Source organism: Nicotiana tabacum, chromosome 5 (assembly GCF_000715075.1).
Source record: "Nicotiana tabacum cultivar K326 chromosome 5, ASM71507v2, whole genome shotgun sequence".
NCBI lineage: Eukaryota > Viridiplantae > Streptophyta > Magnoliopsida > Solanales > Solanaceae > Nicotiana > Nicotiana tabacum.
The window spans coordinates 33,636,821-33,650,390 of record NC_134084.1 but is presented as its reverse complement, the minus strand read 5'-3'; the positions used below and the strand labels follow the sequence as shown (position 1 = coordinate 33,650,390).

The 13,570-nt window shown below is 37.7% G+C and overlaps 1 protein-coding gene across 3 annotated transcripts in view; it reads right to left on the bottom strand.

Annotated features, from left to right (window-relative positions):
• LOC107801480 (guanine nucleotide exchange factor SPIKE 1) overlaps positions 1–13,345 on the bottom strand; it is a 62,175-nt gene extending 48,830 nt beyond the window's left edge. Inside the window, exons 1-10 of one of the 3 annotated variants that reach the window (XM_075253448.1) lie at positions 13,015–13,345; positions 12,388–12,471; positions 5,763–5,925; positions 4,822–4,949; positions 4,630–4,742; positions 4,495–4,550; positions 4,271–4,368; positions 4,021–4,158; positions 2,091–2,399; positions 420–689 (exon numbers count right to left, since the gene is read on the bottom strand). In XM_075253448.1, coding sequence (XP_075109549.1) covers positions 420–689; positions 2,091–2,399; positions 4,021–4,158; positions 4,271–4,368; positions 4,495–4,550; positions 4,630–4,742; positions 4,822–4,949; positions 5,763–5,925; positions 12,388–12,468 — 1,356 coding nt within the window. In that variant the 5' untranslated portion in view covers positions 12,469–12,471; positions 13,015–13,345. Of the gene's footprint in view, positions 1–419; positions 690–2,090; positions 2,400–4,020; positions 4,159–4,270; positions 4,380–4,494; positions 4,551–4,629; positions 4,743–4,821; positions 4,950–5,762; positions 5,926–12,387; positions 12,472–12,997 lie in introns of all 3 variants that reach the window. The other 2 variants (XM_075253447.1, XM_075253449.1) reach the window with 2 other exon arrangements.
• Positions 13,346–13,570: the final 225 nt, after the last annotated feature.

Here is a 13,570-nt window from a genome sequence, read left to right as displayed (position 1 = left end):
AATTATTCTGAATCAGTGAAGGGAAATGAATCAAATCTCATTGAACAAGCAGATAAAGGCAAGAACCACCAAGCAAAGTAAACTATATCGCAGGATTTGTAAGAATCATCTTGCGCAGCAGTTTAGCCCTTGCAATAAACTGAACGCTGTTTTGGGCACATTATTGGAGCAGAAGATTTACTTTAGTATCCAATCTAAGATAATCATAGTATCATCTTCAGATAAAGATGTACCCGATCATCGGGCAGAAGGCCGAGGCTTCTATATAACAGTTTAGATCATAGAAGCTGAACAGAAAAAACATATGAATCTGAAACAACCTACCACTGAAACATGCCAGTTAAACATTCCATACAATACAAAAGTTGAAATTGTAGAACTAAAAGACAGAAAACATTGATTTGAGAGATGACACTTACATCATCAGCAGAATTTTCCACATTTTCGTGAGCAATTGAACCATTCCGAACAAGCTCTTTCATCTCAAAGGATTTAGACTTAGAAAAGGAACCATTAGTAGGGCGTTTCATAGAAGCCGAATCAGTCAAATGGTCTCCATGATCAAGAGAATCATAAGCCAGACTCCCACTCTCCAAAGTATTTTCAACTTCAGCAGAGCTAGCTGGCAGCTTTTCGATTTCCAATTTCAAGACACCTTTTACTGGTTTATGAACCTTTCGCTTTGGATCCTGAAATTTAAGCAAATCAGATATCAATTGACACAATGGATCCTGAATAGCTACGTTTAAATTAGCTTTTGACTTCAATTGAGTAACAGGAGAACAACCTCATGCGCAGGGATGGGTGTAAAATTAAGTTCCTCATAAGGCTCAGTGGTGGTGAACTTTAAGTATATTTCCCTCTTTAACAAATTATAGCATTTTATCAATTACAGCCAGACCATGCACAGATAGGGAATAAGCAAAGTTGATAACAACATTGCGCACCCCTCTGCAGGGCAGGAAAACGAACTTAGGAGCAATTAGTATTCCCTGCTGTGTAACCCGTGGCGTAGCCTCCCCTAACAGCTTTATCCATCATCAAACTAAGTGCTTTCGTGGCAAGTATGAACAACACAGGGAGAGGGATGTGCCTTAACTTCAGCCTCTTGACCTTTTCCAAAATACATTTCAGAATTCCTTTCAAAACATCCTTTTCTCTTCGACAAAGAAGTATTTTACTAATGACAGAATAATCCACATTGGCGTAAATGCTTACACAACATGACTTTTCAAAAGAAGGAATTACACATCTACATAAGTAGGAATCAAATGTGCCCCAATTCATGAGGCAATACGGGGAAGTACGAAACAGAAGAGAAAATAGAAAGGTATTTAGATTGAGTAAACTTATTAGCACAAATATTGAAACTCTACCGACTGATACAAGATAATTATTGCACTGTTCATGCACAAATAGTTTTTGGTAAGTAGTATTCATGCAAATACGCCGAAAGACTGAATTCATCAATTACAAATTTTCAACACACAAGGACATTAGTGAGAACAAGATTTATGTCACTGGGCAATGCCCAGGACAACTGCAGATATGCTAGTATGTTGGAACGATCCAGCCAACTTACCGAGGAACAGGACTTGGGGGAACACGATCCCTGCATGTATTTGGTGGATAATTTGGAACGAGAGGAACTTAAGATGCTTTGAAGGGATAGTCAACTCTGAACAGAAGATCATTATGAATTGTATATTTTTGTTTCATTTTTGGTGCAAAGAAGCACTAGTAGAAGATGTAGATTCAGTGGTTGACATCTTGGGGTCTTTGTAACTAGCACAGGACTAAGTTTTTGTTCTTTTTAGGGGTCCTGTAACTCGGGTTCCTCTTAGCACAGTCTTTGTGCTAAGGACTGCTTTCATTGTTAATAATAAACAAGTTATCTTGTTCCAAAAAAACAAGATTTATGTCACTACATCATGTAATTAAAAGGAGAAGGATCAACATACTGTACATACTAAAGAAGACTAAATTAATGGTAAAATTGAAGTCAGATAGAATCAGAAACCACTATTTTATTCTTTGAACAAATAAGTGAATAGGAATCAAAAAGATAACAAATGAAGAATGAAATTAACCTGGAGTGATTCCTCGGTATATCCTTCTTTGACTTTATTTAAGTTAGACACTTCGACCACAATAGAGTTCCCATTTGAATAACCAAGCTTTCCATCAGCTGTAATTTTTGAAACCGGATCAGTGACACCCTCTTGAGAACTTGAAGCTGAAACGCTTGGAGCAAGAGGACTGCTGGGAGAAGCAGAGCCAGCAACAGAAGTAATGTTACTATCAAAGAGTGGAATGATGGCCCAGGCAAAGGACTCCTTATAAGGCATGATCCGCGACCACACTTGTAGCTTCTGTTTCTCTCTCTCTGTCAGATGAACCTATTTAAAGGTAGAAATATTCAATGAAAAGAGAAAATACCCATCTTATCACATGCAAGATGAGTGCATATAGGCGAAATGTATCAACTCACAAACAAGCTGGAGGACATCAGTGTATGCAAAACAACATTTGCAACAAGACAGTAAAGATACACTTTTCGGGGTGGAGAAGAAACTAGCATAGGTAAACCTCAGGAAAAGCATATCTTAAGCTGTACTTGGTAAAAAAGCTGGCAAAGTAACGAATTTACCAATCACCATAAAACAAATGCAAGAAAGTTGGTAAAGATTTACTTCTCGCAGAAGATAAAAGGGATGCTAGCAATTCCTATATGACTCAGATGTATCAAGAACCTCCATTCCTCTCCTAGGAGAAACTACAGACAGACTAGAAGCAGTGTTGTCAAAGGCGTGCTTAAGCCCTGAAGCGAGGCTCAAAACATATTGAGCGCTTTGCCTCGCTTTGTGGGCGCTTTATTGTCGCATCAAGGCTCTAAGGCATACTTTTCCTTGCCAATGAGTGTAATCCTGGAAAGGCGACATTAAACAATTGATATTTCGCTTTATCGTATTTTTTTTTCAATTTCTTTGTCCATGTATTTGTTATTCATGTTTATAATTATTAGTTTTGGACTACATATACATATTTTTACTTTTTCTCTAGTTGCGCCTTTTTTCATTAAAGCCCACGCTTTAGTTGCGCTTGGTGCTTAAAGCCCCAACGGACCTTAGAGCTTTTTTGCGCTTTTCGCCTTTGATAACACTGACTAGAAGTACTATTAAAGTTTCTAGACTGACAATTCAAAATTTTTTAAGTGAAAACCCACATGCGGCTTATAGGGTAGTTATAAAACGGATAACATCAAACTTGAGGCACATTCTGTAATCAAACTAAAAACAGAAAGGATAAATCAAAGTTGAGGGACATTCTGTAACTAAACTAATTTAGTTCTGCATAATGCCAGCCTGAGATGAACTAAAATGGAGAATCATGGACAATGAGTATTCATAGAGCCGACCCAACTGGTTGCAAACTAAGGCAGAGTTGTTGTCTGTAACTAAACTAAAAACAGAAGAACGCCCTTCTGTTTGGCACCACGATGATGGAAAAGGTGTAAATAGAGATGATAAGCAAACCTGTTAATTGAAAAGAGATCTCTTAAAAGATAACCTATACTAATTCAAAAAACCAGTTTAATTTCTTGACTCTTGTCAAACTCACCTAAAACTTCTGTTTTAGAAGATTTTGGCATAAAAGTTATCTAGTTGGCTGCAGTTAGTTCATATCTAATACTATATACCTTAAGTCTAGTACAGTTATTCTCTTTCAGACTTAAGGGGAAAAAAGAAGACCAAAATGGCAGGACGTAGACAGAAGATCTTCACTTTTTCAGGCTAATGGGAGATCTGTATAGGATTCCCCCCAAACTCTTAACTCCTAAATGTTCATCAACCATGTATGAAATGCTAAATAAGTGTAACCGCAAAAAAGATAAAGATAAATTCTTAAGATCGTCAAATTAAAGCTTTCGCGTCAGTGTCCCCAGATCACATAAATCGAATTATGTATTGAAATGAAGCAATCATTAGCTTAGGTGTTGCAAGAAGAGCTCAAGCTTACTGGTTCCTTTCGTGAATAAACAGAAGGAGACACTCCACCTTCTTCAGTTGCAGGCTTTTCTAGTTGGATTAGCAGACAAATAGATGCTGATGGAGCATCAAGATGAAAAATACAACGCCGTTCACAGGAACTGCTTGCCTGGGGATGGCATCACAATAAGCAGATATTACAACATGCTAACATCAAAAGACACTAATGGAACAAAAAAAAGAAAACCAAGAAAAAGAAAAGCAAAACATAAGCAGCTTACTTCTTGCATTTCGGTAGGCAATATATGGAAAATAAAATCCTCTGAAAGTTTTTCTCTTCGCTCCCTATTATATAAACAAATTGTGCCATAAAACGGCTCTACAAAAAAACTTCTGAAACTCAGATACGGAGTGCTGGCATCTCAAAAGCTCAAATGAATAGAGAAATCTTAAGCAGAAACGTCGTTTTAATAATCAAGACCAGTATTCAACAATATAAGCTCACCAACAAGTCCAGCTTGAAATGACAATGATAGGACTTTCACGGCAATCTTCAGACCACTATAACCACAGCCATAAAATTTGATAAGAAAGATTTCAGGGAGCAGGAGGACCAAACGAATGTTAAATGAATTAAAACCTCGTATACTGGGACATATGAGCTTCTGGAATCCTTTGCCCAAATATTAGTGACCTTTCATTTTCCCAGTCAAAAACTGGTTCATAAGTCGGCAGGGGGGATTCACCAAAATGCTGCAAATTAATGATTTGAGTCACTTTTAAAGGAAAGGCTATCTTTATAAAGGCCTGCATTTGTGTAACAGGAAACAACCTTAGAGATTTTGGCGTTCGAGAGGTCAGAGAAATTAGTTTCAGAGAGTTGTGTCCCAGAAGTGCTAGGGATTTCATCATCAATTGAATCCTCAATCTTAGGTCGCCTAGCATTTGCAAGATGCATCTCTGAAGACAATTCACCATATAAGCATTAGTAAAAAGAAAGGTGATAAAATTGCAGAAAGCACACTGTTGGGCTGTAACTACATTTTCAGATGTTTTACTTTCAGCTAATCAGAAGGATGTAAATAGCTCAAAGCACAACCCAACAGTAAGTATAATCTCTAGTAGATCCTAATATGCGAATTTAAGAAGAGGCATGTCAACAATTCTCTTAGTAAAAGCAAAAATATGAGAAAGGGACTTTAAAGACCAAACCCATGGGAAAGCTGTTTATCTCCTGTTTACTAGATCAGTTGTATGAGAAACAATTCTCATTAGTTTGCAAGGTGGGAAAGAATCAAAATACTTTTTAGGTGTTTACTTATATTATGGATAGGACAGCAGAAAGGGAGTATGCTTTTTAAGATAAGATGACACAAAAGGACTGGTGGACAATTTTACACCATTTGCACCACTAAGATGTTTATTTGGAAGAGATGAACTAAGAGATTTGGAATGCATGGAATCACAAGGTCCTTTAGGAATGATGAATGAGGAGCATGGAGAAGTCCTGCTTGAAAAAACAGTTGATAGATGCACATGAAATGTGACATGACTTCTCTGTTCAAGTCAGCACCCCTTCACCAGATGGTTGAACAAATCTACTTGTGAATACACACAGATAGATGCACATGAAATGTGACATGACTTCTCTGTTCAAGTCGGCACCCCTTCACCAGATGACAAATCTACTTGTGAATATACACAGATACATCAGAATATGAATGCCCTTAATCTTGACATACTCAGAAAAGAGCTATCCCAGTAGTAACTTACCTGTTTCAATATCAGTATCAGGACCCTCGTATATCTGATTCTGAAATGAAGCTGGGCTGACGCTTTCATAGTGACCATACTTGTTCTCATCTTTTACCCAGTCGGTTCTGTAGCATTGCACAAGTTCGTTTAAATGTGGCCACTGCTCCAAATTTTCATCAAGCTGCAATGAAAAAAGAAAGAATAATGAGAGCATGATAATAAGCCAGGAATTTATCAAGTGGTGATTTTAAAAATTAAAAAAAAGGTGATTAAGAATGAATTGGTTTATTGTAGATTTTTTACTTGATGGTCAATATCATATAAATTATCATAGTGGATACAGACATTATCTAGCTCCACATTCCATACACAAATTACACAACCCAGCTATAAATAAGAGAGAATACTTGATCAAGTTAGTAGCTGCAGATTGTAAATTCTATACAGGGTTTATGAAGAATGGCTTTCAAGCTGCTTAAATATGTGCTACCCAAGTTAAACACAGAATCTGGTGAATACAGTGAAGGTAACTTTTTGTCTTTGGGAGATTGAAAGGGGAAATCCGGCTATAAGATGTATAAAAAAAGTTTCATACAAAACATACTTTCTACTAAGACACACAAAACATCTGTTAGAGATCATCCAATAAAATGTACTAAAAACTTGGCCCCTTTCTAATTGGACCATACACCCATGAGCCATGAAGCCCCCAAAAATGCATCTCTATCCCCGTAAACATTGTAGTTCGGAGTGCAATGTACAATGACGATTTCACACCTCTTGTTTGCAGACAATACTTCAGTTTTCTAAGACACTAACACTAATAAACTGGATTACTTGACATAGGTTCTTATATGGCTCCAGGAAGTGCCATGATCAACCACAAGAAGTGTCAGATCATTCCAATGGATGAAGTGAACAATTGAGAATTTAGCTGGTGCTCAATAGCAGGGTTGGAGCTCGCCTATCTCAGTTTATCATTTGGCGCTTCCAATAAGGATCAAACGGTATGAGCCCGTGCAAAAATTGGAGTCAAGTTTTGGAAGAAAGGAAACCAGTTTGTAAAGAGGAACATGAGTTATTTAAAATTAAAGTTCTTGCATCTCTGCAACTAGCTTTGTTTTTGGCTGGTTGAAAGAGCTGAGAAGAGGGTAGCAGGATGGCATAAGAGGTACCTAGCAAAAGAGGGAAAAAAGTAAAATTAAGAATACATAGTCGGACATTCTCACGTACTTCAGTCATTGCTTCACGCATTGGTCAATATCACCAGCAATTTTTTTTTTGAGAAGGTAACATATCCAGTATATTCATAAAATCATCAGCACGTATGCTGGAAGCCATAATCCGAGTGTTACATCAAAACTCAAAAGAAACAAAAATACAATCCATGTTCTTCTTTACAAGGAGCTTAAAACAACTAGAATTGAAGCAAGATCATCTATGTATTCTGATTTACACCAAGAACAAAAAGCAGAATACACTTTATCTTAATTTTCCGGAGAGGGTTGCTTATATCTTCAAAACATTTCGAGTTCCTTTCCTTCTAAACTGTCCACCAAATAGTTGTTGGGGCAATTTTCCATCCGTCTTTATCTGTGGTAAAGCTTGCCCATGTATTCCAGTTTAGTAAGAGTTCAGAGGTTCTCCTGGCATTATCCATCTAGTATCTCTGAGGTTGATAAACAAATCCCATAGCTGGTTGGTAACTTTACAATATAGAAACAAATGGTTAATTGTCTCAGCATCATGTCCAGTTGCCCACACACATAACACCAAGATGCAATTGGTATACCCCTCAATCTTAGGTTCTCCTGAGTAAGGCCGGCTTCCTTAACCACCAACCAAGAAAAGCATGCGACTTAATAAGGCACATTTACTTTCCATATATGCTTCCAAGGCCATAAACTCAGTTGAGAGCCCACCTAGTTCAAATCTTTATATGCTGAGTTGACTGAGTAAATTCCACTACTTTGCTTCTGCCATCTAAGTGTATCTTCACCTTCCTGTAGTCCTTTGCCTTGTTCTAAAATGTTACAAAACTCAATTACTCTTGGCATTCTCAATCTTGTAGGCATCTCCTGAAAGTTAGGTTCCAACTTTGTGTCGACTAAAGTTCATTCAAAATAACCCCCCTATTGTTGGTTCAAAATATAGATGTCAGGATATAATTGTTTTAAGCTTCCAACACCCAAAATTTGTCTCCCAAAGCTGTGTTTTCTTTCCATCTTTTACATTAAGACTAAGCTTATCCTTCAAGCTTGGCCACAAATTTCTTATGGATCTCTAGAGACTGACTCCATAAGGAGCGTTAACCCCTCTAGTCATCCAAAAATCTTCTTTTCATATTTCACCTTAATCACATCGCCCCATAGTGCTTGTTCCTCCTTTGAAAACTTCCATAGCCACTTCATCAGGAGGCATTTCTTATGCTTCCGTAGATTCCTAACTCCCAATCCTCCTTTTTGTTTGTTGAAAATAGGGTCTTCCATTTAACTAAATGGATCCTTATTTTTTTCTTTGTTTCCATGACACATGAAGTTTCTTCTCAAAGCTTCTAGCCTCTTTTCTACACTTGCTGATAAGGGAAATAAAGACATCATATAGGCAGAAAGAGCATCCAAAACAAAGTTAATACATATCACCATGTAAATTGAAAGGCTTTAAAGGAATTCTCCATGGGATTAAACAAATTGGACTGGGGAGTTCCACTTAGGCAGGTGGGAGCATGTTACATCTCCAAAGGATTGTGGGGTCTTGCGGTGAAAGAACTCTGATTTTCAACAAGGCCCTATTAGGAAATGGTTATGGAGATTCAAGATCGAGAAGCACGCTTTATGAAGGAAGGTGCTTTTGAAAAAGTATGGAGTTATGGAAGGGGTAGGAAGACTGAATATAGCACGCTTCCATTAGGTGCAGGCATCTGAGGAATACCATAAAAGGATGATAAGGCTTCAACGGCAACACGTTATAAAATGTCATTGCACATATCGCATTGTTCTCCTCTCTTCACTTAGTTGCACTAAACTCAAGTGTACTCTAGTTTCTACTTACCCACCAATCTCATCATCACTTGGGTCATGCATAGGTTTTTATTTTTCCAACAAGGAAGATTTTGGATTAGAATGTTCTTGTCGCCATTCGAGTAAACAAATGCTAACATTGTTGGGCATTCTAAAACTTCTTTTTTATAAGATGCAAATTTTATTAAGGGTAAGGAGATAACTTATGTATACATGTGGTATACCAAAAAGTTAAGAATCTACAAAAATATGGGATTCTATTTGAAAGACACCTAATCTTGTATACAAATTGGAACTTCATTGTTGCACCCAAAAAAAGTGGAATAAGAGGCCACTAGCCAACATTACAAAAACTTCATCAATTTTTCAAAAGCTCTCTTATTTCTCTTCAAAACTATCCACATTAGTGCTAATAAAGCAACATCCTCCATTCTTCTCTTTCATCTTATAAAGGCCCAGCTGAATAGTGTCTCATTCAACGTCGCTGGAATTACTTATATAGTTCGAACCATCTCAAATTTTCCTACCATATGCGAGTAGCTAGCTGCCTGACAATGTATGAAAAGACGATCCACGTCGCTAGTCTTACACATGATGTACCCACTAATATATGTTATTATCCTCTTACGTTTTCAGCTTTCAAGATCATTCCTCTCTTTACTAGCCAAGTGGAAAAAAAAACCTTTTTAATATGTAATTTTCTTCGTCCACCTTGCTTGTTGACCCTTTATTTTCAATAGTGAACCACCTTGCTAAAAAATTCTTCAATGTTGTAATCATACACTTCTATCCCCCTTCCCAACCATTCTACAAGATGCAAATGCATTGTTACTTTCCTTCTCTCGAAATATCCAACACGAAAATCTTATGTTTAAATTTGAGTCCTAGCCGATATTTCACCCATATATTCAACGTTTGCATATTAGCTTTCACTAGTACTCAACCTCCGTCAAACATGTAGACGTTGAATAAGCCACACCACCATTGATCCTAAAATATGATGTTATTTCCATTCCCTACCCTATAAGTAACTAAGTTGTTGGAATTGTCCCAACCCTTCATGATATTCCTCCAAAATGTAGCGTCCATAGGGTCATTTAAGATCTGCATCCCCCTTCCACAACTTCATATTTTTCTGCTATTACCTCCCTTCATATCGGAGCCTTGGCGTAACCGGTAAAGTTGTTGTCGTGTGACCAGGAGGTCACGGGTCCAAGCCGTAGAAACAGCCTCGTTCAGAAATGCATGGTAAGACTGCATACTACAGACCCTTGTGGTCCGGCCCTTCCCCGGACCCCCGCACATAGCGGAAGCTTAGTGCAATAGGCTGCCCTTTTACCTCCCTTCATAATGCCTATTCCTCAATCTTGAATCTCCATACTCACTTCCCAAGTAGTACCTTGTTGAAAACTCTTAAAGGCCCCTCACCCTAAGCCCAGGGAGGTGACAACCTCCTCATTAGCTAGGCGAAACTTTTGTGTTCTATCTGCTGAGTCCAACAAGATTCCTTTAGAGTCTTTCCAATTTCTCTATCGCATTAATTGGAGCCTGGAAGAGAGACATGTAATATCTGTGTAAGCTAGATAGTGTGCTACTAATTAGTATTTTCTTCCCTTTTCTTATGAGTACCTTTTCTCAACTCTTACAACAACAAGGTTCCACCCAACTTGGTCCCAGGGCAGTCACAAGTAGATGGTAGAGAAACCTCCAAACCTATAATTAAGCACTTGTACTAGATGATTCACCAACCCTAGAATGATCTTGCGCTTTTTGAGTTGATCTTAATCCTACCACCACTTGGAACCACATGAGAATCTATCTCAATGATGCATTTTAATAATGCCAATGGGGAGATATTTGATTAGAGAATACAAATGCATCCTGTGAAACAATAATTGTGACTAACACGTGTTTGCTCAGCAATTGAGGCTTTGAAGCAACAAGTCTCAAACTCCTACAACGGCTCTATCTATCATCTTACTCAACGATTTTACCACTAAGATAAATAGCATAGAAGATAACGGGTCCCCTAGTCTCAACTTCTTATGGCTGCTCAAGTAACCACATGCAACTCCTATTCACCAGCTTGTTGAGATGGAAAAAATGATCCAACTTCTCCAAATCTCTATCATATAAAAATCCATAAACTCTCAATTCCCACAGTCATAGGCCTTCTCAAGATTCAACTTATTTTTAGACAAAAATAATATATTGATCGTCATCTTACAAGGAAGCCTAGCTCAAGTGGCAAAGGGTGGTAGATTTGTGTCTTAGGTCACAGGTTCAAGCCCTCACACCATGCAAAACAAAGCCTGGTATTTAAGTGGAGAAGGGTAGAGGGGCGGGCCCATTATCCACCGAGTTTCGAAGGCTGCGGTTGGTCCAAAGGATCGGCTCCAGACGGATTTCTCGGTCATCAAAAAAAAAGGAAACACTGCAAAAGACTACTTAACTTACGCTTTCTATGATCATTAGTCAAATTGAGAGGCAAAGAAACTTTCTGAACCCGTGTCTTGTGGGAAGATTAGACCGCTCGGTGGGTCCAATCGAAAAGTGACTACTGTGGTGAAGGTCTCAAAACTAGGAACCTATTTCTACCTTTTTCAATTTCCAATTAGAATCGAGGTCAAACGGGTCCTAAAAACAAGTAAGGATAATGCTTTTTTATGCTAGATAGCAGTCTTCCCCATCGGGACCCACTAAATTTAGAAAGTTTATTCCTCTCCTCATTCATTTGTAGTGCATGGCTCTACTCTGGCAAGTAGACAATCTATGTAGTGGCTTCTCGATTTGGATTTCAGCAAAAATGAACACAAATTGTAAAGCTGGTTGTAGAGGATAAGGGGAAGGTATCAGAATACTCTCAAGTTGAAGATGATACAGATTAGAGCAAAAATGATTGCTATAACAGGTGGAACAGTGTCAGAAAGAAAATGTAATGCGCGGCAAAATTGGTAGATGCAAAAGTTTTGAATATCAAATGATACCAATTGGGCAGAAAATAAGCGGGCCTAGTGTAAAAGAGACACAAGTAATGAACAGAAAGCCAAATACCCAAACCAGAGACTACCACAGTTGACCAAAGTACCCTCCCATAATTGTTAAACTTTCTGGACAGAATAGGAAATAAGTTGGGCTAGAAGGCCCAAGTGAGGCAATTTGGTCTGCAAGGGTGGTGAGTGGTGACAATACAAAGAGCAAAAAAACTCTAAATCAATGCACACATCGTGCAGGAGGAAATAGGCCAAGCTTTATAGGGGCTGCAGTAGATGACAATTACATGGTGAATCTAGTCTGAAAGCAACATAGGGACTCAGAAGATAAATACATGAAAAATTCGGTTAGGCGAGTGGTGGTCTTCTCAGCATCTTTATGGACCAAATAGTATGGTTTTGTTAGTAATTTGCCTATAACTGCTTTGCAGCACAAACTGAATAGCTGTCGGCTTAGTTCTAAAGAATATTAAGCTTAACTCAGCTTTGTAATTCTTTATTAACAATTCAAAAAGCACTAGAACTAAAAGAAAGATAACAAAATGAGACTAATAAAGAATCATTTCCTCCCACTCTCAATCAGTTTCTGTTAAGGATTAGTAAGTCCAAATACTTGAATACCAAACTCACCAGGGGATCTAAATTCACAGAACCAGCAAAGGAGTGGCGTGGTATTCTCCGAAACCGATATCCACTAGATGAAGTTTCCATAACCTGCAAAAAGTAAAAGCATAATGGCAAATATTAAACAGAGTAATTTAGTCTAGGTCTTGGTATTTTTTTTCAATAAATAAACTAATCTTGCATTCTATACGATATACAGTAATTCCATATCAAATACTTGCTATAAAAATAAACAATTTAAATACAAACAGAACAAAAGAAAGCTCATTCAGTCCGTGTACTTTACGCTATCAGGTTACTTATAAGGTAATTACAGGTAAACTTCTTGATAAACATTAATTGATAATCTGATAAATATGGTAATTAACCTGCTATCAAAGGTCAAAATTCACTATAATGTAAAAAATCTTTACACTGTCCGTTTATGTAACTTCAAACCTAACTTCAACACTTAAGAATGACAACAACCTTAAAAAATCCATTGTCTTCCCTTTTTGAGAGAAATATTACAGTAATTAACAATGCAGATCAGTTTGGGCACAATGCAATATTTACAAATCGGAACTGTAACTATATTTATGCATCGGAAAAGGGGAGAAAAAAGACAAAAACTCACTTGCATTTGCACTGTACCTTTAACAATCACTTGGCGAGGGGGTTAGGGTTTTCTTGTCGAGTGAGAGACAGAAAGTAGCAAATTTAGAGAGAGAGAGAGAGAGAGAGAGGAAGAGAGAGAAAGATGTAAAAACTTAAAGATCGATTTCGCCGGAGAAAGAGACCGGCGAGGAGTTCGCCGGAGAAGCCCGATGTGAGAGGAACAAGCTGCTCGCAGCAGAGAAAAAGGGTGAGCTTTCAGACTGACTTGTGTTTAGTCAAAATATAGTCAAATTAAAACAGACATTGGTCCAAATCAACCATTCCCGAAATCCTCAGTTTTTCCAAGTGCACGGGTATTCTTTCTTTCTTTTTTTCCTTTCCCTTTCCTTTTTTCCTTTCCCTTCCTTTTTTTTTCTTTTAGGGGGTTGGGGCGCAAACGGGAGAAATTCAAAACTAGTCAGATTCACAAGTGATCATTCAAAATAGTTACAGTTTTAAAAGTAATCAAAATTTAACTACTTTTCATGTAAAGATAAATTTGAATAAAAATACTGTTCAGAATCCGAAAAATACTCCAGCATAATATATTGGA